Source organism: Malus domestica, chromosome 05, assembly GCF_042453785.1.
Source record: "Malus domestica chromosome 05, GDT2T_hap1".
Classification (NCBI taxonomy): domain Eukaryota; kingdom Viridiplantae; phylum Streptophyta; class Magnoliopsida; order Rosales; family Rosaceae; genus Malus; species Malus domestica.
The window spans coordinates 46,268,473-46,292,361 of NC_091665.1; the positions used below are offsets into that span (position 1 = coordinate 46,268,473).

The 23,889-nt window shown below is 37.4% G+C and overlaps 4 protein-coding genes and 1 non-coding gene across 8 annotated transcripts; 2 read left to right on the forward strand and 3 right to left on the reverse strand.

Moving 5' to 3' along the window:
- The first annotated feature begins 8,332 nt into the window (after positions 1-8,332).
- Positions 8,333-10,774, forward strand: LOC103437928 (U-box domain-containing protein 4). The gene is made up of 2 exons (XM_008376456.4): positions 8,333-9,926; positions 10,258-10,774. The coding sequence occupies exons 1-2, from the start codon at positions 8,619-8,621 to the stop codon at positions 10,318-10,320; spliced, it is 1,371 nt and encodes a 456-aa protein (XP_008374678.1). The 5' UTR covers positions 8,333-8,618; the 3' UTR covers positions 10,321-10,774.
- Positions 10,775-12,208: 1,434 nt separating this feature from the next.
- On the reverse strand, positions 12,209-15,024 carry LOC103419589 (inositol transporter 4-like). The gene is made up of 4 exons (XM_008357689.3): positions 14,353-15,024; positions 13,688-14,202; positions 12,884-13,489; positions 12,209-12,788 (listed from the first exon to the last, which is right to left on the reverse strand). The coding sequence occupies exons 1-4, from the start codon at positions 14,486-14,488 to the stop codon at positions 12,309-12,311; spliced, it is 1,737 nt and encodes a 578-aa protein (XP_008355911.2). The 5' UTR covers positions 14,489-15,024; the 3' UTR covers positions 12,209-12,308.
- Positions 15,025-15,575: 551 nt separating this feature from the next.
- Positions 15,576-15,656, reverse strand: TRNAL-CAG (transfer RNA leucine (anticodon CAG)). Its single transcript has one exon. It is a non-coding gene; the product is annotated as a tRNA-Leu (tRNA).
- A 346-nt stretch (positions 15,657-16,002) lies between these two features.
- On the reverse strand, positions 16,003-19,126 carry LOC103408752 (inositol transporter 4-like). Its single transcript, XM_008347577.4, has 7 exons — positions 18,873-19,126; positions 18,484-18,649; positions 18,292-18,362; positions 17,838-18,173; positions 17,622-17,729; positions 16,859-17,461; positions 16,003-16,653 (listed from the first exon to the last, which is right to left on the reverse strand). The coding sequence occupies exons 2-7, from the start codon at positions 18,614-18,616 to the stop codon at positions 16,171-16,173; spliced, it is 1,734 nt and encodes a 577-aa protein (XP_008345799.2). The 5' UTR covers positions 18,617-18,649; positions 18,873-19,126; the 3' UTR covers positions 16,003-16,170.
- A 1,620-nt stretch (positions 19,127-20,746) lies between these two features.
- LOC103408750 (ras-related protein RABA5a) lies at positions 20,747-23,864 on the forward strand. Of its 4 annotated transcripts, none has more exons than XM_029103367.2 (6): positions 20,747-20,909; positions 21,130-21,176; positions 21,910-21,959; positions 22,227-22,376; positions 22,462-22,920; positions 23,247-23,864. In XM_029103367.2, the coding sequence occupies exons 5-6, from the start codon at positions 22,581-22,583 to the stop codon at positions 23,582-23,584; spliced, it is 678 nt and encodes a 225-aa protein (XP_028959200.1). In that variant the 5' UTR covers positions 20,747-20,909; positions 21,130-21,176; positions 21,910-21,959; positions 22,227-22,376; positions 22,462-22,580; the 3' UTR covers positions 23,585-23,864. The 4 variants fall into 4 exon arrangements, with proteins under 4 accessions (XP_028959200.1, XP_008345797.1, XP_008345798.1 ...); XM_008347575.4 differs by having other exon boundaries at positions 20,749-20,909; positions 22,227-22,356; XM_008347576.4 differs by having other exon boundaries at positions 20,753-20,909; positions 22,227-22,356; positions 23,268-23,864.
- The last annotated feature ends 25 nt before the right edge of the window (positions 23,865-23,889 follow it).

Genomic DNA, 23,889 nt, shown 5'->3' on the forward strand with positions numbered 1-23,889 from the left:
TATTTAGCCAACATTTTATAATTCTTTTCTCACTAACTTGGTCTCAATTCTGTACAACTTAGAAAGACCATCACACAAGTGTGTGTGTATCAGGTCCTTTAAACAGAGAGATTCCTATATTTAAAAAAAAAAAAAAAAGAGGACATCATCTTGACCGTTAGATTGACTTTAATGAAATTATGTGGTTGAGATTAAATCACATGTCACACAATCTTAACCATACAATTTCATTAAAGTCAAATCTAAGTCAAGAGGGTGAATGATGATCCCTCTTGTTAAAGGATATATATATTACAGTTCATCACAGAAATACAGCTATACAGTTTTACGGATTCAGGTAATCTTCAAAGGACACGAAAAAAAGATTTGAAGTGGGGAGTGAGAAGACTCATGGGCCATGCATGTCATTAAAGATAAACAATAATTACAACTTCATCGATTAGTTTGGCAAGGGAAAGCAATATTACGGATTCCAGGTGCTTGCTGTGAAAAGTGAATATACACGTAGAGTAATGCTAGAAATATTAATATTTAGATAAAATTTGTAAATTAAATGATGCGTCGCTAATAAGAATGAGTGCGTTTATTAATGCTTAAGTAATATTCAATCATCAATTTAAATATTATCTAATTTATAAAATTTTATTTACAATATATAGAGTAAATTGTAGCAATGGTCCCTGAACTTTACTCAAATTGGAGCAATAGTCCCTCAACTAAAAATCCATTACCATTGGTCCCTCAACTTATCAAAATATGTAGCTATAGTCATTTTCATTAATTTCTTCAAATTTTTGTCAAAATATGTTATGTTGGAATAACCATTTATTTAATTAGGATCCCTCAACTCATCAAAGTGTGTAATTATGGTCATTTTTGTCAACTACTTAAAAAAATTTGTCAAAACGAGTTATATTTGAAGGACCATAGCTACAATTGGGATAAAGTTAAGGGACCATTTCTCCAGTTGAATTAAAATTAAGGGACCAAAGGTAATGAGTTTTTAGTTGAGGGACCATAGCTGCACGTTTTAATGAGTTGAAGGACCAATAGTAATGGATTTTTAGTTGAATGACCATTGCTCCAATTTAAGTAAAGTTCAGGGACCATAGCTACAATTTACTCCAATATATATCATCACATGCCGCTAAAAACTGAAATATCACCGACTTCGAGTAATGTTTTCATTCGATAACATCAGTCAAACACGTGTATATATAGTAGTTAAGCTTTCAATCCTTTAAATGTTCAAAAGTTTACATTTTACATCAAACACAGTTGGTTGATATACATGCATTATTAGTATCGCTAAAGATCGATCGTATTCGAAAAGTCTTCGTCTACACGTACACACACTGCATACATAATCTAGCCTCTTAATCGATTTGCATTTATGTTGAAAGGGAAATTAAGTATACATACATACATACATACATACATACAAAATATATATATATATATATATATGAGGAAAGTTAATATATTTTTTTGCCTTTCAAATCTGTTGTGCTGTTTTGAGATAATATAGATACAAAACAGCTCGAAAACTCACCGACTCGACATGCATACTTTTTATGAAAAATATTTTTCTTTTGGTCAAACCTTTTATGCAAAATATAAACCTCCTAATGACATGCATGTAAACCGATTTACATATGTGTGTATATACATGATATGGTGTTAAATAGTACGCAAATGCCTTGTTTGGTAGAGAGTATTAGCTTGGCTATGACTATTATATATTGAAAGCAATTTGAAGGAATAAATCGATGACAATTTTTATATGTTGTCTAAGTTGAAGGCCATTTATGAAGAAACAATATTCGTACTAATCTTCACAAAAAGGTATTGCACTAAAACATTCAACTCTTATTCATAAACCTTTAATTTGGACAAAATAAGAAAAGTTGTCATTGATTTCTTTCTTCAACATGCCTTTAATATAGTAAATAATTCTACCAAACCGGCCAATTCTATCTAACAAACCAGGCCAAACAGTACAGACAAACACAAATTCATACATAGTTTGGCATGCAAGTAAACAAACTTGTCAGTTTCTAATGGATGAGGATGAAGTCTAGTTAACAACCACACACAGTTTATTCATCAGGGTTGACAATTTTTCATTTTAATTAAATTATAATTTTTTTTATAAGATGAATACAGCAAATGTTAGGGCACACACCAATGCACATTGCTTTTGAAATAAGACACCAAACCTATCAGCCATACACATGTCGCAACCAGCTAGCTAGAGTTTTCAGTTCTATATATACCATCAAAATCTATAAAAACCCGAGAGTTATCTTCGAAGTCCAAATTTGTACATATACAACCTAACTCCACAAATTAAGGGCATCTTTAATGAAAAAAAAATGCAAATTTGAGATACAAAAATTATTACTACACCTCATCTTACATTTTCGACATATATAAATGAAAATTCTACTATAATGTGAGGGATTTAAATTTGAGGTTGCATTTAAGTTTAAGTCTTTTATATATCAATTAATTTTGCGTTGGCGAATTAAAAAACTTTAAAGTTACACAAAGTTATCTTTTGCTAATTAAATTAATTTCAAGCTGAAATCTCATCAAATTCCTTCGTCGATTATTCACGTGTTAGAGTTAAACAATATCTTACATGTGGGGTTTAGGGGACTCTAAACATTAAGAATTAAGGAACCTCATGATAGTTTATAAGAAAGTGATCCTCTTATGTAACGAAATAATTTTAGAATGAAACCTCAACTACTTATGAACATCCTCATTCATTTTTTACTCCACGTGCTTCTGGCTAGCTCTTTTGAGAAGTTTTCCGAATGCACCATGATATCGTGATTGCATCTTCATGTTCTATACTATATAGAGTTGTGGTAAAATCTTGTAAGTCTTTAACACATGTTTGGGACACTAAAAGTGTTTCCATAATCATGACAAGCATATGGGCACACACAAAGTGTGTGAGAAATTTTTTTATTTTTGTTTTTGAAATAGAAGGAGAGAGGAAGAGATATATAGCGAATGTGGGAGTAGGAAGTTTTTTTTTTTTTTTAATTAGAGATATGTTAGGATTACATATGGGTGATGTTTTGAAAAAAAAAAAACAGCAAAATTTGGTTGTGTGAAATTACATTTTGCCTCATATTTCTTATTCATGTTATGTTTTAATTAGAATGTTAAACTGGTAATTTCATAGGATTTTGGTTGACAATTATTGTTTTATTAATCAGTAGATATTAGAGTTATTATGTCAATCGGCCTGGCTTGCAACTCATGGTGAACCACAAACATCAAAACTCATTCGCGAAAAAGCGCACAAATTTGTTGCAAGTCCACGCAGCCATCATGATAACCTCTCGTCTTAAAAACCTAATAAGTAATTTCATTTAACTTAATTATAGTTTTGTACAAGGGTAATATTAGATAAACCATCTATTTAAACTATGTTAATAATTAAATTATGATCACTTAAGTGTTGATTAACGTAATTATGTTTTAGTGACACTCACATAAATTGCAAGTTTGATTTAAAAAATTGATCTAACTAGCATTGCCCATCTCTATAATTGTGTGTTCTAAGTAATGTAAATTATTAAATAAATGATCATATAATTTCAGTTTAATTAATATCCAAGTTCCAACATTTACGTATTATAGAAAATTACTAGAAGTTCGCCATCATTCTAAAAGATTTAGTCAAATACACGTTATCATAAAAGATGCTGTATGTAGTGAAGTGAGTTCATCAACTAACTGAAAATCATGAATTAATACTTTTTACTTGATAAACCTAGGACGGATAGTCATCAAAATATTATTTTTGTCACTGTGTCATATTACATGGTCCTAAACAAGAACAATTAAGGGGTGGTTTGGGAGTGAGGTGCTTAAAAAAAAAGCACCCATGAAAAAAAACTGTGAGGGTTTTAGGTGTTTGGTAAACTGAAAAAAAAGGGCTTATTTTGGAAGCTGCTGTGAGAATAAGCTGAAATCAAAGGAAAAAGTTGAAGCTGCTATTTGCAGCTTTGGAAAACTAGCTTTTTTTCAAAGCACACAGAGCTACAGTGCTTCTTTAATGAAAAGACCCACTATCAGACTGCTTTTTTTTTCAAAAGCACTTTTACAAAAAAGTTTACCAAACACTCTGCTGATTTATTTCACATCCGCTTATTTTCACAGCAGTTTTTTTTCAAAGCACAACAATACCAAACCAGCCCTAAATATAGCAGGCAGACTATTAGAACCTACTTAATTAACATTTTTGTAACGTGGCATGATCTGATTAATCTACGTCAATAAGTTTTGTACAAATAATCTCTGAAAATTGTGTCGTACAAGGACAAACACCATCTTTTGCAAATTTCAAAACTGCAGTTAGGGTGCTAAACAACTCAGCATGTTGGATTAACAATGAGCTTATGGAAAAGCATCATCTTTTTTCTGGGGATCCTAGGGATCCTGCAATTATGATTGTTTATTGTACATCATGCGGTAAAAAATAATTTCAAATTTTAAAATTTAAAATTAAATATAAATAGTACCTAACGATTTTTGATTACACGATGTACGATAAACGATCACGATCATGAAATTCCTATAATCTCTAAGAAAAGGATCCTTGAATACTGAGGAAACAAACAATATCTATTATATGAGTTCCACTTCAATGCTTGTAGTATTAAATGTTACGAGCAATGAATGATTTGAATTTACGAAACTATACTATACAGAGTTTAAATAGAAGCATTACACGCATCGTCTTGTTGTATACTACTATACTCAGTTGTGGTAAAACCTTGTAAGTCTTTAACACATGTTTGGGACATAATCATGATTAGAGTTATTATGTGAATCGGCCTGGCTTGCAATTCACGGTGAACCACAAACATCAAAACTCATTCGCGAAAAAGCGCACAAATTTGTTGCAAGTCCACGCAGCCATCATGATAACCTCTCTTGTCTTAAAACCCTAATAAGTAATTCCATTTAACTTAATTATAGTTTTGTATAAGAGTAATATTAGATAAATCATCTATTTAAACTATGTTAATGATTGGATTATGATCACTTAAGTATTGATTAAGGTAATATTTTCTATTAGTGACATTCGCATAAGTTGCAAATTTAGTCTAAACAATTGATCTAACTAGCATTACTCTTTTGAATAATCATGTATTTTAAGTAATGTAAAATATTAAATAAACGATGGATGCATTCATGTCATATAATTTCAGTTTAATTAATCTCCAAGTTCCAACATTTACGATATTATATACTAGAAGTTCGTCATCATTCTAAAAGATTTAGTCAAATACGCTATTGCACGTAGTGAAGTGAGTTGATCAACTAATTGAAAATCATGAATTAATACTTTTTACTTAATAAACCTAGGACGGATAGTCATCAAAATATTATTTTTGTAACTTGCGTCATATTACAAAGTCCTAAACCAGTAGGCAGAATATTAGAACCTACTTAATTAACATTTTTTGTAACGTGGCATGATCTGATTGATTCACGTCAATAAGTTTCGTACAAATAATCTCTTAAAATTGTGTCGTACAAGGACAAACACTATCTTTTGCAAATTTCAAAACTGCAGTTAGGGTGCTAAACAACTCAGCATGTTGGATTAACAATGAGCTTATAATGAATACTGAGGAAACAAACAATATCTATTACATGAGTTCCACTTCAATGCTTGTGGTATTAAATGTTACGAGCATTGAATGATTTGAATTTACGAAACTACAAATCAATAATCCAAATTAATTTAGATCATCTAACGATGCTTGTAACATGAAAGAATTTTCTCTATTATATATATATGCTGTTCATAAAACATCTGTATAATTGCATAACATGCATGCGTGCGTACGTTGAGTAAATATTATAATATATTATAATATATACAGAATACCCTTTGTCGAAGGGTGTGGCGCTACCGAATTATCAACGAAAAATTTAAAAATAAATTGATTGGAGATATATATAGGAAATGGACAGTAGATCAGATCAGACACAAAGAAAAGTTTATTAGGTGCTGAAAAATACAAGACAAACTATATTATATTATTTAGTTTGATAATTAGGTGAGCCAATTCTTTGTATCTATGCATGGAAGATCATAATCGATAATAAGTTTTTATTGCTGAGCAATGTTTTCAATTTGGAATAAATTTTTTTTCCTACTGTTAGTTAGTTTTTTTTGGTCAAACTAATGCAGTTCGTTACTGTTGTGCATATGAGAGCATGTTTAGCAGGTGAGAGGAAGGAGATAATTTTAGCGTGGCTGGAAAGCACCTTTTGATACAACAAATATTTTAATACAAAGTTGTTGGATATGTTCACCAAAAAAAAAAAACGTTGTTGGATATTTGAAGAAAAAAATTTAACCACTTAAAACATGAATCGGTATAAATAAGTGGGCACTTTTTTACTTTTTCTCTTTTTTCTTGGATAAAATCCAAAACCTAAAGAGTGAGTCATGATTAAAGTAAGAGGTCTTTCATCTCTGGCTCTTTGTTGGTCAGGCACGTGTGGCTGACCTGGTTACTTTTAGACTCACCAGTCACTTAAGCTGCAGGCTAAAGTAAACAGATTGTGGTTGACTTTGGCCCACTTCTCAAGACCCTCCCATCTCCAACACCAGTACCACCGTCCTCTCACCCACACCACTGATCGTCAGGAGTATTGGACGGCTAGATCAGAAGCATTACAGGCTGATGCAGCTGGCAACACGTATCTTTCCCTATCTATTTGAATCTTGTCGTAAACTCCGACTGAATAGTCGAGCTATATATGCTTATTTACATTACACGATATCACATGATAGAGCGGAATATGATCATTTTATATGTTCGTTTCATGTAACTTGTTCTTATGGTTTGTTTTTGGTTGAATCTAATAATTCAAAGATGTACAAGGAGATACGAAATGTTGAAAAATGACTTCTTTCACCTGTTCTGTTGTTTTCACCCCCAACTCACATGTCTACGTGCCAAGCCTTCCAGTTTTGACCAAAGCTAGGAAAGTTCACAAAACGACGGGGTCGTACCTTTCAGGTTATCGCCGACGGATAGGTCCAACGGAACCCATCCCATCAAAAAGAGCCAATTGGATTTGTGCCCACTGCCCACAGTCAAATCAGCTCCCCACGCTAATTCCAATTTCTCAGTTTCTACCATGAGTTTCTATCGCCAAACGGTGTCCTTATCCTCAACCCTAAATGTGTGGTCCATGACCATTTCGCACAGGATGCTTTGCTTGTGACTCCACCTTCCTTCAAACGCAAAACACCATCCATACACACAAAGAAAAGTTTTGAGTTATTGTCACAAACTTAATGTTGTTCCTTATTCACGCGTTATATCAACCACTTAAAAATGCTTACCATTTACAACAGCAATTGAAAGTGCTTTATTCAATGATTTCTTTCTTAAGGAAACACTTAGAGTCTGTTTGATACTCTACTTGAATCTAATTTTTTAAACTCAAAAATAATTTTCAAGTTTTAGGCCTTCAAAACTTGTTTGGTAGGACTATTTTCAAAAACTGAACTTAAGACTAATTAAAAAATATAGTCTATTATCTAAAAACATAAAAAGTGAGTTTTTAGAGTTTTTAAACTTAAACTCACTCATTTCTTTTTTTTCTATTCTCTACTCTCACTCCAAATCTATCTCTTTTCTTCTTTCGCTCCTATCTTTTTTTTTACCTTTTTCGTCTCTCCTCCAATCTGCTCTCTTCATTCTCTCGGTTATTTCTTTCACTCATCTTCCTCTCAATCTCGTCCGATCCTCTCTCTTATTTATCTTTCCTTCAATCATTTCTTACTTTCTTTCCTCCTCTCTCTTTTTTCTCTCTCTCATGTGACCCCATCTTTTTAGATTTTTTTGTCTAATTTAAATTGCAAACCAATCAAGTTTTTGAATCTTAAAGAAAATTGTTTAAGGAAATCTTCTTAAGAAATGTTTTGAAAAATGATAAAAAATTTTAAATAGAATACCAAACAAACATGTTTAGTTTTCATCAAATTTTTACGTGCTTATAACAAACAGGCTAATAATAAAATTCTTAAAAGCATGAAAAGTCATGGCCGACTTATAGAGTGTGGGAGATGTGGGACCGCATATGGCTCAATGAACCTAAGGGCCCCTGATTACAGAAAATTACAGGGGGAGTGGGAGGCTATGCTGGTGCGAGGAAGAAGAAAATGCGTACCTTTGGCCACTTTGTGTTTATTTTTATGCAATTATTTATTTTTTTACAGAAAATTATATGAAGTAAAAATAATAATATGAGGTAAAAAAAATTATATGAAAAAAAAAAAAAGGTTCCCTGCACACACTACAGACGGTCATATGCAGATGACATATGACAGAGACCCTTGAAAATAAATAAATCCCACCGCCCCTCTTCCATCTTCATCTTCCATCTTCTCTCTCCTCCAGTCTCTCCCAGACTCCCTCCCTCCCAATTCCACTCTCCCACACCATGAATTCATTTACCACTCCACACTTGTCCTAATTCAAAACCCCAAATTAAAAATCCCAACAAAGTTCAAATCACTCTGAAAATTTCTGAAATTTGCTATAAAGCTCCGAGCTTTGAGAATGGTTTCTCTACAAGATTCCCATTCCGGCTCCAGCCACCACTTCCCGCCTCACACCCGCAACTTCTACTCTCCCTCCTCCACCAAAATCCACCGTCAAACCGGCCGCTCCATGCGCACCATCCGCTCCAACATCTACCAAGACGATCACTCCCGCACCTCCTTCGCCGCCGAAAGATCGACTTTTGTCTCCGAGAACCTGACCGATTCGGTCGTCGACATGCGCCTCGGCGAGCTCGCCCTCCGCACCCACAGCTCCGCCAGCAAGTCCGCGTCTTCCGACGAGGAGTACCTCCAGCTCTCCCAAGCCTTCAGTGATTTCTCCGCCTGCAGCAGCGACATATCGGGAGAATTGCAACGCCTCGCAAGCTTGCCGTCGCCGGAAAACGCGCCGACCTCCGAATTATCCGAGGCTGCGCCGGAACCGGAGCCATGCCAGGGGTTTTTGCAGAGGGAGAAATTCTCGACCGAGATCATCGAGAGCATTTCGCCGGAGGATCTTCAGCCGACGGTCAAGATCTGTGTCGACGGCCTCCAATCGACGTCGCTTGCCGTGAAGCAATCTGCAGCGGCCAAGCTCAGGCTTTTAGCGAAGAATCGGGCTGATAATCGCGCCTTGATCGGGGAGTCCGGCGCCGTTCCCGCTCTAATTCCTCTACTGCGGTGCAGCGATCCATGGACGCAAGAGCACGCCGTCACGGCGCTGTTAAACCTCTCGCTGCACGAATCAAACAAGGCCATAATCACCAATGCCGGAGCTATAAAGTCGTTAGTGTACGTCCTCAAGTCGGGGACGGAAACCTCGAAGCAAAACGCAGCCTGTGCGCTGCTGAGCTTGGCGCTAATAGAAGAGAACAAGAGCTCAATCGGAGCCTGCGGTGCAATTCCCCCGCTGGTTTCGCTGCTAATAAGTGGATCCACGAGGGGCAAAAAGGACGCTTTGACGACTCTGTACAAGCTCTGCTCGATAAAGCCCAACAAAGAGAGGGCGGTGAGCGCGGGAGCTGTGAAGCCGCTGGTGGCACTGGTGGCGGAGCAGGGGACGGGCTTGGCGGAGAAGGCGATGGTGGTGCTGAGTAGCTTGGCGGGAGTCGAGGAAGGGAAGGAGGCTATTGTGGAGGAAGGCGGGCTGGCGGCGCTTGTGGAGGCGATTGAAGATGGGTCGGGGAAAGGAAAGGAGTTTGCGGTGTTGACACTGTTGCAGCTGTGCAGTGAGACTCTGAGGAACAGAGGATTGCTTGTGAGGGAAGGAGGGATTCCGCCATTGGTTGCGCTTTCGCAGACTGGGACTGTTAAAGCTAAGCACAAGGTATCTTGATCATTTCATTAGTTGGGTATTTGGTACTACAATCTTTCTAAGTGTTAAATTGTGTAGACGAAATGGTGCTAATATTGTTTAAATTGTAGACCGAAAACCCATCCCGCAGTTTAGATTAGATTAGAATATCGCACGGATAAAAAAAAAGATTGTTCATTTTAAATTGGTAGCTAAAGCTGTTAGTTGAAGGAAGTAAACAATGAAATGCGAATTGTCATGCATTTTGTAATTCCAAGTCTGCATGTGGATGTTGTATTTATGATCATGGTCTTAATGGAGCTCGCTTGGTTGGTTTATAATGGGGGTTTGGTTGTTTTTGCAGGCTGAAACGCTTCTTGGGTACTTGAGAGAACCGAGACAAGAAGCGTCCTCTTCGGCTCTTTAGAGAAGCGAAGGGAGGTACTTTCACAACTTAGAGAGGGAACTATACTATGTGTCTGTGTATGTAGTTTGAGTAGTGTTTGATTGCACTTGTATATAGGAAGTGTTGGAGTTTCATGGTTTGTAACTTTGTACAGTTTGGTTGAGAAGCTAGGAAGAAGAATATGATATGATTGTAAGAAGGGAGAGAGATTATAGGAAGCTAGTGAGCAAGAGACCACTGGCTTCTTAGCAGTTTAGATGTATGAATTCAACTAGGTTTTTTGGTTGGGTATTTTCTTTCTTTCTTGCCCTCTTTTTCTATCATTGACTTGGTTTTTTGTAGGGGTGGAAAACTATTACTTGTTTGCCTTGTGGTTGTTTTGGGTCAATTGGATCCTTGTGTTTTGTATGCGTAAACCCGAATTTTGCTGTAAGGGTTTTACCGATTATCTGGTTTTAGTTATCTGCTTGCAAAAGTATCGTCTCTGTTCCTTCGTTATTGATTGTGTTCTAATTTCGTGTCTGATGGAAAATTGGAAATTCATATGTTGTTGGAGATACTGTGGGAGGGAGGCTGAACAAAATGTTCTCTCCTCCTTCAAAGCTCTGTGTTTAGTTTCTGTTGGTTGTACCCAAATTGGGATCTTGAACTCCGACGCCAAGGTGGTGACAGTTTTTCAAACCAATCATGAGGTGCCATATGGGCTTAAAGAACGTAGTGACTTGAGATAGGTTAGGCGTTTCTATTTCATACAACTCTCCCTCCAACTTGTGGTGTGTTCGTTGTCCGGTTATTCCTTGCTTAGTAGAGAATGCAAACTTTAAAGCTTTATTCTCCACATCTTTTGTCAATTTTCTCGGCTACCAAACAGCAAGTGATACTACACCGTTTGGGAGCATTATAAAGTAGAGCAGGTGAGCTGCCGTGGGCTACCCCATCACCTCTCTCTCCCTCCCACCCCCGCACCACCTGTCCAACTACACGCAATTCATCCAAGGCAAAGCCAGAGGCCACCGGACATGGATCCTCTCCGGATCCAATTGTCCTAATTTTAGGATCAATGAATATGGATCATTAAAATTTAATTAAACAGTTATAAACAGTAACTCACTATAAAAATTATAATAATTTTAATTGATGAATCAAATTTCAATGGTCCGGATTCATTGATCTCTAGGATTAAGATAATAGGATCCGAAGAGGATCCATGTCCTAGGCCACCAACCAAAAAGATTTTTCAAAAAATTGTCCCGCTGCTGCTGGTGCAGTGCACTGCACAGTGTGTACATATATTATCTTTAATTCTTTATTCAAATTGATGATATTATGTGGTTTGTCGGTACGTAGTAAAAGAAATGATGCATTAGCTGGCGGAGGAGGAGGAGCAGGTATTGTTTTGTCCCCCTGTTCGTTTGGATTGGATGGTTGCAATTTGCATTTCTTACTCAATTTCTTACTCAATTTCTTACTCAATTTCTTACTCAATTGCAATGTCTGTCGGTGCGCCCTTTTCTGACAACTTTTTTTTGAGCCTCACAAGTGCACACGCGTCCAAAATGTGTATGTTATTATTTTGCATGGCTCACCAATTGCAATATCGAATCGTACATTGTTATGTATTCTAATTTTCTCGTACAACTATGCTTGATTTGTCTGGAATATTGCCGCCTTATGGGGTAAGATGAAAGGAGGGGGTGGGAATGCTTCTATAGAAAGCCCTTTGTGCTCATAACATTACTCGTTTTAAAAAGCAGTTTCAAATGCTTGGTTAATTCAGAAATACGCAACTTTTTAAGTCAAAACATTGTTAAAACTTTAAGTTATTCTTGAAACACTTTAAACATGCTCAATAAATAGAACCTAATAGAAAACTGATATATAATAGACCATATTATGATGACATGACATATACATATTAATTGTTTCATGATATTAAAGCACGAGCTGTGATAGTATGGTCATCAAAATATGGTAATTCCTCACAAAACATTGGTCCCTATTCGACTGTACTATTCCTCAACTTTGGCCTTACCTTTGGTGTCCTTGGGAGCAAATAGCTTAGGTCTGAAGCCTTTCTGCAGCAACTTCTCAACCTCTTCAAATTGCATTCCTTTGGTTTCAGGAACTAGCAAGTAAATGAATATGAGTCCAATAAGAGAAAACCCAGCAAAGAGGAGAAACGTTCCCGCCGAACCCAGCGCTTTCGTCAGAGTCAAGTATGTCTCGCTCACTATGAGATTGGCCGTCCAGTTTGAAACTGCAGCGATTCCTCCACCCGTCCCTCTGTATCTCAGCGGGTATATTTCCGAGTTCACGATCCATGGCACTGTTCCCATTCCGGGTGCATACATTATAATGTACAATCCCAATAGTATCACTGCAAATATTCCGATTTTACTAGGGCAGCCTTTACTGTACCATGTCCTGTGTTCTCCACGACATAAGTCCCTGATATTATCACTGGCGGCCAAGCAAGCTCCCGGAGCGAGCTGACAACAATCAAGGGGAAAAACAGATTACTTAAGGTTACATGTTTAATTTCTAATGATTAAAGACTCATTAGTGAGTTATTTTGTACACTTACATCCTTGATTTCACTAGCACAGAAGCCACATTCTTGTTTCAAACACGTCATGCAGTTCCATGCTGTAGGATTGACAGCCGATACATAAGTCGGACATGTTGAAGAGTTGCCGAATTTAGCAGATTCCAAATTACTAATCTTCGGAGAATGTTCCGCGGCATAGAAAAAAACCCCGGCTAACACCACAAGGCAAGCGATAATACCAAACATAGAAATGATCATCAGCCTTCTCCTTCCGTATCTATCTACAAAGCACATGCTGATTAGGGTTCCAACAACGTTGAGACCGGATGTGATGAGTGAGAGTGCCATAGCGGTCTGGTTGGATGCAAAACCAGCGAATTGAACAATGGTCGGGCTGTAATACATCACGGTATTAATACCGACAAATTGCTGAGCTACTTGGACAGTGATGCCTGCGTAGAGTCCTCTTCGAACCACGGTGTTGCTCAAGGCACCCTTTAGTTTTTGGATCATGCCATTCCCAGCTGCTGAGTCCTCGGCCTTTTCAAATTCGACAGATTCATGCAAGGCCTTCAATTCATCTTCCACCTCTTCTTCAGGATAGATTTTCTGCAAAATTGCCCTAGCTTCATCCACCTTGTTCTGTTTAATATAAACAACATCAATACCAAGTTATATGTGACATGTTCCCTCATAAAATCTTATGTTAGACTGTGAATTTGAATGGTTGATTGGTCGTGTCTATGACATGCGCCCTCAAATACACAGTCTGACAACATAAGCATTTACGTCACGTATAGAAATTACGTGACAGATATCTAGCTACTATGATAATCTCACCGCTCTGTAGAGCCATCTTGGAGACTCTGGAAGCGACAACATCAATATGAACTGAACAAGGGCTGGAAGTCCCGCGACTCCAAGCATCCAACGCCAGGTTCCCGGAGCTTTGGTGAAGGCGAGATTGATGAGGTATGACAAGAATTGTCCTCCTGTAATTAACATACCGTTGCAGCTAACCAGAGCTCCTCTGATTCTATGAGGAGAAGCTTCTGAGATGTAGAGGGGTGCGGTCATAGAAGCCATTCCAACTCCCAAACCAACTACAATTCTCCCAATTATGATCACCCATGGAGCTGGAGCCGCGCCCATAACTATTGCACCAACGAAGAACACCACGTCCGCGATTAGAATTGATTTTTTCCGGCCAAGTGCGTCATTCATCCATCCACCAACAGCAGCCCCAATGATGGCGCCAGCAACTGCCATGCTCACTATGGTCTCCTGCAGCCATGTTTTTTTGTCAACTTCACGAAAGTCCTCCCGAATGTATAGCAATGCCCCGGAGATCACACCTGCAGCACCACACCACCAACAACAACACATACAACTAATTAGCACAAAGAAAAATTGTCATATGAAGTAATTAATTGTTCGTGTTAAGATATTGTTTGGAACTCAATTTGCAGATGTTTTTTTTAGAACAATGTGCAGCTATTAGTTACCTGTATCATATCCAAAAAGGAGGCCTCCGATGCCAGCTGAGAGCGCAAGGCGCATAATGTACGGTGTCCTCCATGTTGTCCTCCAACACTCCGTGAACTCAGTTTTGCTAGAAGGTGGGGCTCCCCCCTCCACCATTTTTTTCTTCTTCGTCTTCGTTCAAGCAGCTCTACTTTCGCTGAGAACGAAATCAATGTATGAATGCACTCATTTACTTGCCAACGCACTCTTAGTTACATAACGGTTCTAAATGAATGCCCTCAGACATGCATGTTCTTATTTGTCTTCAGTTTTTTACCTCACAAAAATAACTATTCAATCTCCGCAACCCTAATTTCTATTTGCTTCGAAAATGAAAGTAATACATAACATTAGCTTTCGAATGTTCCACCATATAACAAAGTATATATATGCATGAATATATAAACCAGAAATTTTCTATGCAATACGTTCATTAAGAACACGCGTAAATCCATATTGTAACAACAAAACGTGCCTTCCTAGCTAAGTGGCTAAGTTTTTGGTGTCATTATGCGCTATCCTACGGTCTCCAACAGCTTTGTGTAGAAGTAACACATAGTAAGTTGTTTCTTCGACAATTACTGAAGTTCAATTTTGCCAACGATATTGCTGATGTTGAAAGGTTTATAACAACGTCAGTAACGGTTGGACACGGAAGAAAAGGGGTTTGAAGGATGTTGCTAATCTTTATATACTCTTGACCTAGTTTTCTAAAAATGTGGAATTCTCTAGGCTCTACACTTTTGTCTCCATCGCCTCGCTCTTTGTTTTCTTACACGTCCTAAAACGTAGCTGATTTCTGACCACTGACCACTATATATAATGCTTTGACCGGTTTATACGTTTTTTATTCTCTATATGCATGCCAGATGTTATATAAGATAGCCATGTAGTTTTGATAAATATACAGACGCATGCATGCGCAGCAAACCCTAAATCATACAGACAGATATAAATTAGTTCTTTATAAACTCACCACTCCCTATCGTCAAATTTTAAGGATGAATTGCATTCCACCAGACTATAACATGTACTTTTGTTTATGCAGTAAGCATGCTCGTTTTGTAAATGTTTAAGCTCATCACAATTAGAAATACCGATTTCTCATTCTGGTTAAATAGGTAGACGCTAAAGAACGAAACTTCGGAATTTGCAAAAATAAGCCCAAAGAATAGCAGGCTAAAATTAAAAAACAGAAAACAAATGTCAAGAATGGGATTCGAACCCATGCCCTTTCGGACCAGTACCTGAAACTGGCGCCTTAGACCAACTCGGCCATCTTGACTTTATGTGATTCCTAAACCAATGCAATTTTCAAGGCTTAAATCTCAAATCAATACGTTATAGTATACTTTCTGGCAAGTAAATTTTTTCCTTTTCATTTTCATGAGAAAATAGATGTGCGCGGAAGTTAGTTTCCGATTGTTTCATGTTTTAGTAAAAATTATAGACATATGACATACATTATTCAATTTAACGGATAGAAAAATTGGTTAGAATTAAGCTTAAATAAAAAGATTGATTAAAAACATAACTTTGCGTTTTATTGGTAAAAAAAAAAACAGGAAATATAAATAAGCTCCCCTTTAACATGGTGGGATAATTATAAAAAAAAAAAAAAAGAGCAACAATTGTGCAATCATGAATTATATGGATTACTTGGAGCTGATCAGTTAAAAAATAAATAAATAAAATAACAATTATTTACCAAAGACTTTGTATAGACTGACTTTATTAAGAAAGAGAACTAAAAATGTCTCTTCAGAACACCCACGAGTTTCAAAATTTATACAAGGAACTCAGGAAAGTTCAACATTTTTGCCGACTTGCTTGCTCTTTGAAGCAAATGGCTTGGGCCTAAACCCTTTCTGAAGCAACTTCTCAACCTCCTCAAACTGCATTCCTTTCGTTTCAGGAACTAGCATGTATATCGCTATGAGTCCAATGACAGAAAACCCGGCAAAGAGGAGGAACGTGCCGGCGGAACCTAGAGCATTTGTCAAGGTCAAAAATGTCTCACTCACAATGAGATTGGCACTCCAATTTGCAACTGCAGCCATTCCTCCACATGTTCCTCTATACCTGAGAGGGTATATCTCCGAGTTCACGATCCACGGCACAGTTCCCATTCCAGGTGCATAGATAATGATGTACAATCCCAACAGGATCACTGCGAAGAATCCGACTTTGCTTGGACAACCTTTGGTGTACCACACACGATGTTCTCCCCGACATGAGCTCCTGATATTGTCATTGTAAGCCAAACAAGCGCCCGGGGCAAACTGGCAGTTGCAACAATAGAAAAACAAGTAAATTTATAACGTCACTCTTACAATTATATGTCAAGCAAATCGGGAAGAGACGGGGAAGTGATTTCTGCACATCTCTTGTCTTCCCCTGCAATTCTGACATACATAAATAAACATGTGTGAAACGGAAAAGGTGTGTGTGGATATCATTTCCCCAAAGTAAATGAGGTGAGCTTACATTGACTTTATTAGCACAGAATCCACACTCTGCTTTCAAACACGTCATGCAGTTCCACGATCCTGGATTAGGAGCAGAAACATAAGCAGAACATGTAGAATTGGCACCGAAATGTGTGGATTCCAAGTTACTGATGCGTGGAGCATGAGATGCTGCCTGGAAAAACACCCCAGATAACACCACCAAGCAAGTGATGATTCCAATCATGGAGATAAGCATCAGCCTTCTCCTTCCGTATCTATCTATGAAGCACATGCTGATGACAGTGCCAACCACGTTGAGTCCAGAAGTGACCAGAGAGAGTGCCAACGCCGTCTGGTTGGATGCAAACCCGGCAAACTGAACAATAGTTGGGCTGTAGTACATGACAGTGTTGATACCGACAAATTGCTGAGCCACTTGGACAGTAATGCCTGCATAGAGTCCTCTTCGGACAACGGGGTTGCTGAAGGCACCCTTTAATCTTGCTAGCACACCTTCTCCAGCAGCTCCTCCCTCGGCCTTTTCAGCTTGGACGGATTCATGCAAGGCTTGCATTTCACGCTCAACTTCTTCGGCAGGATAAATTTTCTCTAAGATGGCTCTAGCCTCATCTGCCTTATTCTGTTTAGCAGCAAATTATATGCTAAAGTGTGGTATTATATATGTCATGGAAATTGAATGATCATACAAAAATCTAATGGATGTAAAATTTCAACATGTTGGAATAACTACGACCATGATCATACAAAAAACAGGACACAAGACTTCGATTATAGAACACCTCTCTGTAGAGCCATCTGGGAGACTCTGGGAGCGACAACATCAATACAAATTGTACCAAAGCCGGAACTCCTGCTACGCCAAGCATCCAACGCCATGTTCCTGGAGCCTGAAGCAAAGTAATTTACAACAACTAATTACGTCGAAATTTGGAGATAAGGAAATTGAAACCATGAAAATGCTATTGGACTAAAGCCTCAAATCTATTAGTTGGTACCTTGGTGAAAGCAAGATTTATAAGGTATGACAAGAACTGTCCTCCAGTGATTAGAAAACCATTTGTACTGACCAGGGCACCTCGGATTCTAGCGGGAGAGGCTTCTGAGATGTAGAGCGGCGAGGTCATGGAAGCCATTCCAACTCCAAAACCGACCAGAATTCTCCCAATTATGATCACCCACGGAGCTGGTGCAACAGCCATTACTATTGCTCCAATGAAGAACACAAAGTCTGCTGCTAGGATTGATTTTTTCCGGCCTAGGGCATCGTTCATCCATCCGCCAATTGCAGCACCAATGATTGCTCCTGCAACTGCCATACTCACTATGGTTTCCTGCACATCAATGTCAATGAAAAATACCACAAATTTAGCTGACATAAACATAAATATGAGCTTAATTATCCAGACTAATTAGTAATTAACATGAGGAGAGCAATGTAGATTAACTCACTTGCAACCATGTTTTCTTGTCAACATCGCGAAAGTCCTCGCGAATGTAGAGTAATGCACCAGAAATCACACCTAAAGTACTCCAACAACAGACAGAAGAAAATTAACAAAATTAATCATGCATGGGAATTGTCCTTTGAATTAATCAAACTAACTTCTGGGTTTTAACCGTGATATGTATGATTTTATGTACCTGTATCGTATCCGAAAAGGAGGCCTCCAATGCCAGCAGAGAGAGCAAGGCGCATAATGTAAGGCGTCTTCCATGTTGTCCTCCAACACTCTGTGAACTCTGTCTTGCTAGCAGGCGGGTGTCCTCCCTCCATATCATTCACTATTTCTTCCTACTAACTCTAACCCTGAAACGCTCAGGTCCGAAACCATATATCACTTAATTACAATTTCAATCACTAGCCAATTCTCTATCTCTAAAATCCTCCAAATTTTCTTGCAACGAGTTAATACCGTAAAACAAATAAAACATGTTTAATCCTTTCAAATTCTTTGGTAGTTCTTCTTCTTCAACACACAAGCAAAACAACCACAGATTAAGAAGAATAGCAGTGTTGAAAAAGCCATTACCTTGTTAGTATGCCTAATGGTGGAGCTCTTCCTGCTGTTCTTCAGCCGCCTACTTTTGGATTTTGGATGCTGCTTTTCTTATCTGTATTTTGAATTTTGGTGATGGAAATTAAATAAATTTGATTTTGTATTGAAATAAAACAATTTTGTAACAGATTCCTTTATTGTTTCAATTTTTGAGAGTTTCAATGCAAATAGAACACGGACATTTAAGGAAGACTGAGAGAAATCCAAATAAAAGAAGAAAAAAAAGCATTGACAAATCAGATTTTTCTGCAATTAATATATTTCCTGCACAAAGTCAGCAGAAAAAGGCTGACTCAAAATTTAGAATAATATTTGACTACTCAAAATGAGTAGTAATTCCTACTCAAAATTTCTTAAAATTATTTGTTGTCAATGTATAGAACTTCGTTTGTATGATCAAAACCGTTTATATTATAAATCATCCTATAAATATCACCTCTGCAAAAAATCAATTAAAATTAAAGTCGTTTAGTCATCAAACTGTTTAAAAACAATTGAACGGTATTGATAAAAGCATTACGAACCGGCTATGTATTTGTTACAATACATTGACTAAACGACCTTAGTTTTAATTTATTTTTTGCATAAATGATCTTTACAGTGTGATTCATAGTACGAACGATTATAATTATAAGTACAAAGCTCTGCGATTAAAATACTATGAATTTTGAGTAAGAATTCCTATTCATCTTTAAGTAGCCAAGTATTGTTCCAAAATTTAAAGCCATTTTCTCGCTAGTTTTTTTGGTTTTCTCGTTTCTTTTTTCAGTACAATCAATGACTCAGTACGACCTCAAAATTTCAAAGCTGCAATCTTTGGTACCCCATTGAGAATGCGACATAGGTATATGATATTTGATTCGATTTGGAAGATGATCTGACTTTTTTCAGTTTGTTTCCTTGTGTCACTATTTCCACAAGTAGTAAAGACGCTTCAAAGTTGTGACGAGTCTTTAGTTTTCGCACAACTATGTATTTTTATGTTTAATGTTTTTTGGACGGTTCCCAACTATTTTGTTCCAGGTGACAAGGCACAAGGATAAGGATGCTTGTACATGGAATGATGGAAATAAGATTAACATGGCAAGAAAAGAAAAAACCGAATGAAATTATTTCATCATATATGGTAGCGAGCGCTAATATCATAGGAATTCGATGTGAAGAATAAAGTGTCGGTTGTCGAGTACCTTACCTATTCTCCCTTCATCTTTATTCGGACTTGAAACCGATAGCCTAAGATAAACATACACATGCGGAATTATTATAAATATTGTTATTATTTGTGAAAAAGGTACATAATAGTATGAACATAAAATAATGTCTATCTTACCATGCATCTAGTACGCACAAGAAATGAAAATAGGGCATGAGTAGACTACCGAGTTGATAGTCTGGTTTGGTTGACATTCCATAAATTTGTAAAAACATCTGTAAATTTGATTGCTACATACGTTGAAATCATATCCGTAAATTTAACAATCCGTAAATATAACAAATAAGTTTTCTTTCCTAGAGGTGACGAGCTAGCTAGCCTAAATTCAGCATGAATCCGTCCCGTTTAAAAAATTAAAAACTAAAAATAATTAAGTCAAAATAACACGTGTCACTCATATAAATAGGGCGTAGAAAGGCTGCATAGAGTTTTTGAGTTAGAAGATTTGAACTCCTCTAATTCAGTCTGCGGATTGGGCCTCTCTCAAAATTTAACTTTATGCGCAATGCCTTTTTTATCTTGGCCCAGCATTGAACCTTATAACTGTTTTACCGTTACTGTTTTCACGTTGAACTCAAACGCTTAGACGAAAAAGCCCTCATGTGTTTTATCATATTCCGAAATTACCTTAGATGTCGTCCTCCTCATCCCCCTCTCATTTGTCCGATGTGTGCTTCTGACGCTCTCTCTGTGCCCTTTCATCCTCTCACCTCTCTCTCTGCTGGCCCTCCCCCCTCCTATCACCGCCCTTCACCGCCGGTATCCACGGCTGATTGCCATCCGTCTCATCATCCACGGTCACTCCCTCTCTCTCTCTCTCTCTCTCTCTCTCTCTCTCTCTCTCTCTCTCAACCTTGTACATTTTAGAATTGTATTCCTTACGAGTTACGGCTCGTTTGGATCTCCAAATTCCGATTTCGTGTATTTGTGAAACTTTCGATTGATTGTATATCATTTGGTTTGTTTTGCGTATTGGGTTGATATTGAAAAGTGTTTTTATGGATCGGATTGTTGCAGGTTTGGACACGTCCAAGCTATTGATCCGTTGTTGACCCCGCAATCTGGTAATTTCTGGATTTTAATTTCATTATTTCTTTGTGTCGTACATATTATTGCCAATAAATGTACTAATTTACTGTACAAGTTATTATCTTTCAATAGGATTTCGGGCCTGGTGGATATGACCAGTGATTGTTACTGGGTTATGTTTTTAGGCGTCCACAGTATGATATTCAATTGGGTATATTTTTAATAGAGATTCAATCAGTCAAAGCTATGAAATTTTTTTTTTCCCTCCTTTGACTTTTCAGCTATATTCGAGAATTGGGTCTGAGTTATACAGTGATCATGCTGTTTTCTTGAATAGTGCGAATTTATTTTTACTCCCAAAAGGAAAAACTTAAGTAAATTGCCCCTCTGATTTTAGGATTGTTTTGGAGCGAATGGGGATCATTCGGTTTAGCTCTTGCTCGGGAAGTAGTTGATCAATGTGGTTTGTGATTGGAGTCCCCCTTTTTTTTAATTGACTTTGAAGATTAGCATAATGGTACTAAGTGGTTTACTTCGTGAGTTTGGTCTTTCAGTGTTTAATGGCAATTATTACAGTATAAAGTTGATATTCTGAATAGTGCAGCTATGTGGACCTTTATGTTATATCATGCGATAATGTTTCGCATTGGGAACTTTCTTGAAATCTCAAATTTCATGTTGTTTCATCATCATTTCTTTGCCTCTGCCTCATAGTGCATTCTATTACAAGAATAACTGAATGAGGTAAATCGTTGTCATTATTTCTAGGTTTCAGAGGGAAAGATGGAGTGAGAGGAGGCCAAAAAGAAGGCATTGAGGTATTTCTTATAGCCTGTGTGACGGTAAACTTTTTGAGTGACGGTAAACTTTTTGAAGAATACGTACTTATGTAGATTGCAATCACAAAGACATTTGCTTGCTGATTGGTTAAATTGTTTTTCTTTTACATCTTATGCTCTAGTTCCAGTCCCTTTATTAAAATAATAGTTGTAAAAATCTCTACGGTGGAATAACTTGCCTTTAACATTTCAAATCCAGTTAATTGTTAGAAGTCTGTAATTCCTGATGCTTTCTTGATGCTGCAGGATTTGGCACTTTTTCTGTACGGCTAGATTGTAATTTGAAAAGGAGAAAGCTTCCCAGATAGATTTACATATGTAGAAAGCATCTAAGAGAAGGCATAGGGGCCACAATCTGTAATCCTACCTTAGCTTTGTAAGGAAGTCTCGGATTCTGTAATTGCTGAAAAGCCTTTTTCCCATTATATACCTTTCCTGCCTTACACGGTTCATCTGACAACTGTTTTTTCTTTTTGTCCAGAGAATCATTTGAAGGGGGAAAAGTAGATATTTTGTAGGTTATTAGTTTCTTAAAGATCCACCCTGGCTACTCATTATTAATATGGTTCATTAGCTTAAAAAATCTGTGGAGTTTGGGCAATGGCTTTTTATTCCGAAGAGGAAAAGACCGAGGATTATCTGTTCAAGATTGTTTTAATTGGTGATTCAGCCGTTGGAAAATCCAATTTGCTTGCAAGATTTGCTAGAGATGAGTTCTACCCTAATTCGAAGTCAACTATAGGAGTAGAGTTCCAAACCCAAAAGGTGGATATCAATGGTAAAGAAGTCAAAGCACAGATCTGGGACACAGCTGGTCAAGAGCGGTTCAGGGCTGTCACATCTGCATATTACAGAGGTGCCGTTGGTGCTCTTTTGGTATATGATATCAGTAGACACCAGACGTTTGATAGCATTGGCAGATGGCTTAACGAACTCCACAGTAAGTTCTTAGACAGTATTCCTAGAGTTTTTACTTATAATTTTCTTTTCAAGTACGTTTTTCTTCTGGGGCTGTTTGTTTGGTCAAGTGGAGACTTTTGTCAACATTATACATTATTTGGCTTACTTTCTAAGTAATCTCAATGAAGAATTCTCAATATTTGGCTTGTTTAGTGGACTATCTTAAATGAAGTAATGGCTTTTAAATATTGATTCAATAGTCAATCTGTTCTTCCTATACCCCTGTGGATTCAAAAGATTTCTTGCATTTGTCCTTAATTAATGTGATGAACTGAGGATTGATCAGGTGGATATACTGTTTAACAGCTCATTCTGACATGAACGTAGTTACGATACTTGTTGGCAACAAGTCCGATCTCAAGGATGCCAGGGAGGTACCCACTTCTGAGGGCAAAGCCTTGGCAGAAGCACAGGGTTTGTTTTTTATGGAAACGTCTGCTCTTGATTCGTCCAATGTCTCTGCCGCTTTTCAGATGGTTGTGAAAGAGATCTATAACATACTAAGCCGCAAAGTTATGATATCTCAGGAGCTCAAGAAACAGGACCCCAGTTGGGTAGGGAGTGGAAAGACGGTGGTTTTGCAAGACGGGAGCCAAGAAGCAGCAGTTGCAGAGCCTAAAAAAGGTGGGTGCTGTTCATCTTAGGGATACACAACACAAGAGGTGTGGACGGATCATTTTGGCGGGTCCCAACAACCCTCTTCTTCTTTTTTTGTTTTGTTCCCACTAATGTTCCTTGCATTCCTTTTCCATGTGATCTAATTTCTTGAATTTGTTTAAATGTTCATTCAAGAAACATGTTTTCACTCAGTCGGTTGAAGATAAGAAATTGAGGTAGAAGATGTAAATGACCTGAAAGGTGGATTAGAAAAGCTTATACAATGTTCAAAATCCAGTTATCAAAATGCACTGTACTTCTTAGCCAGTTTGTGTTTTTTCATTTATTGGTT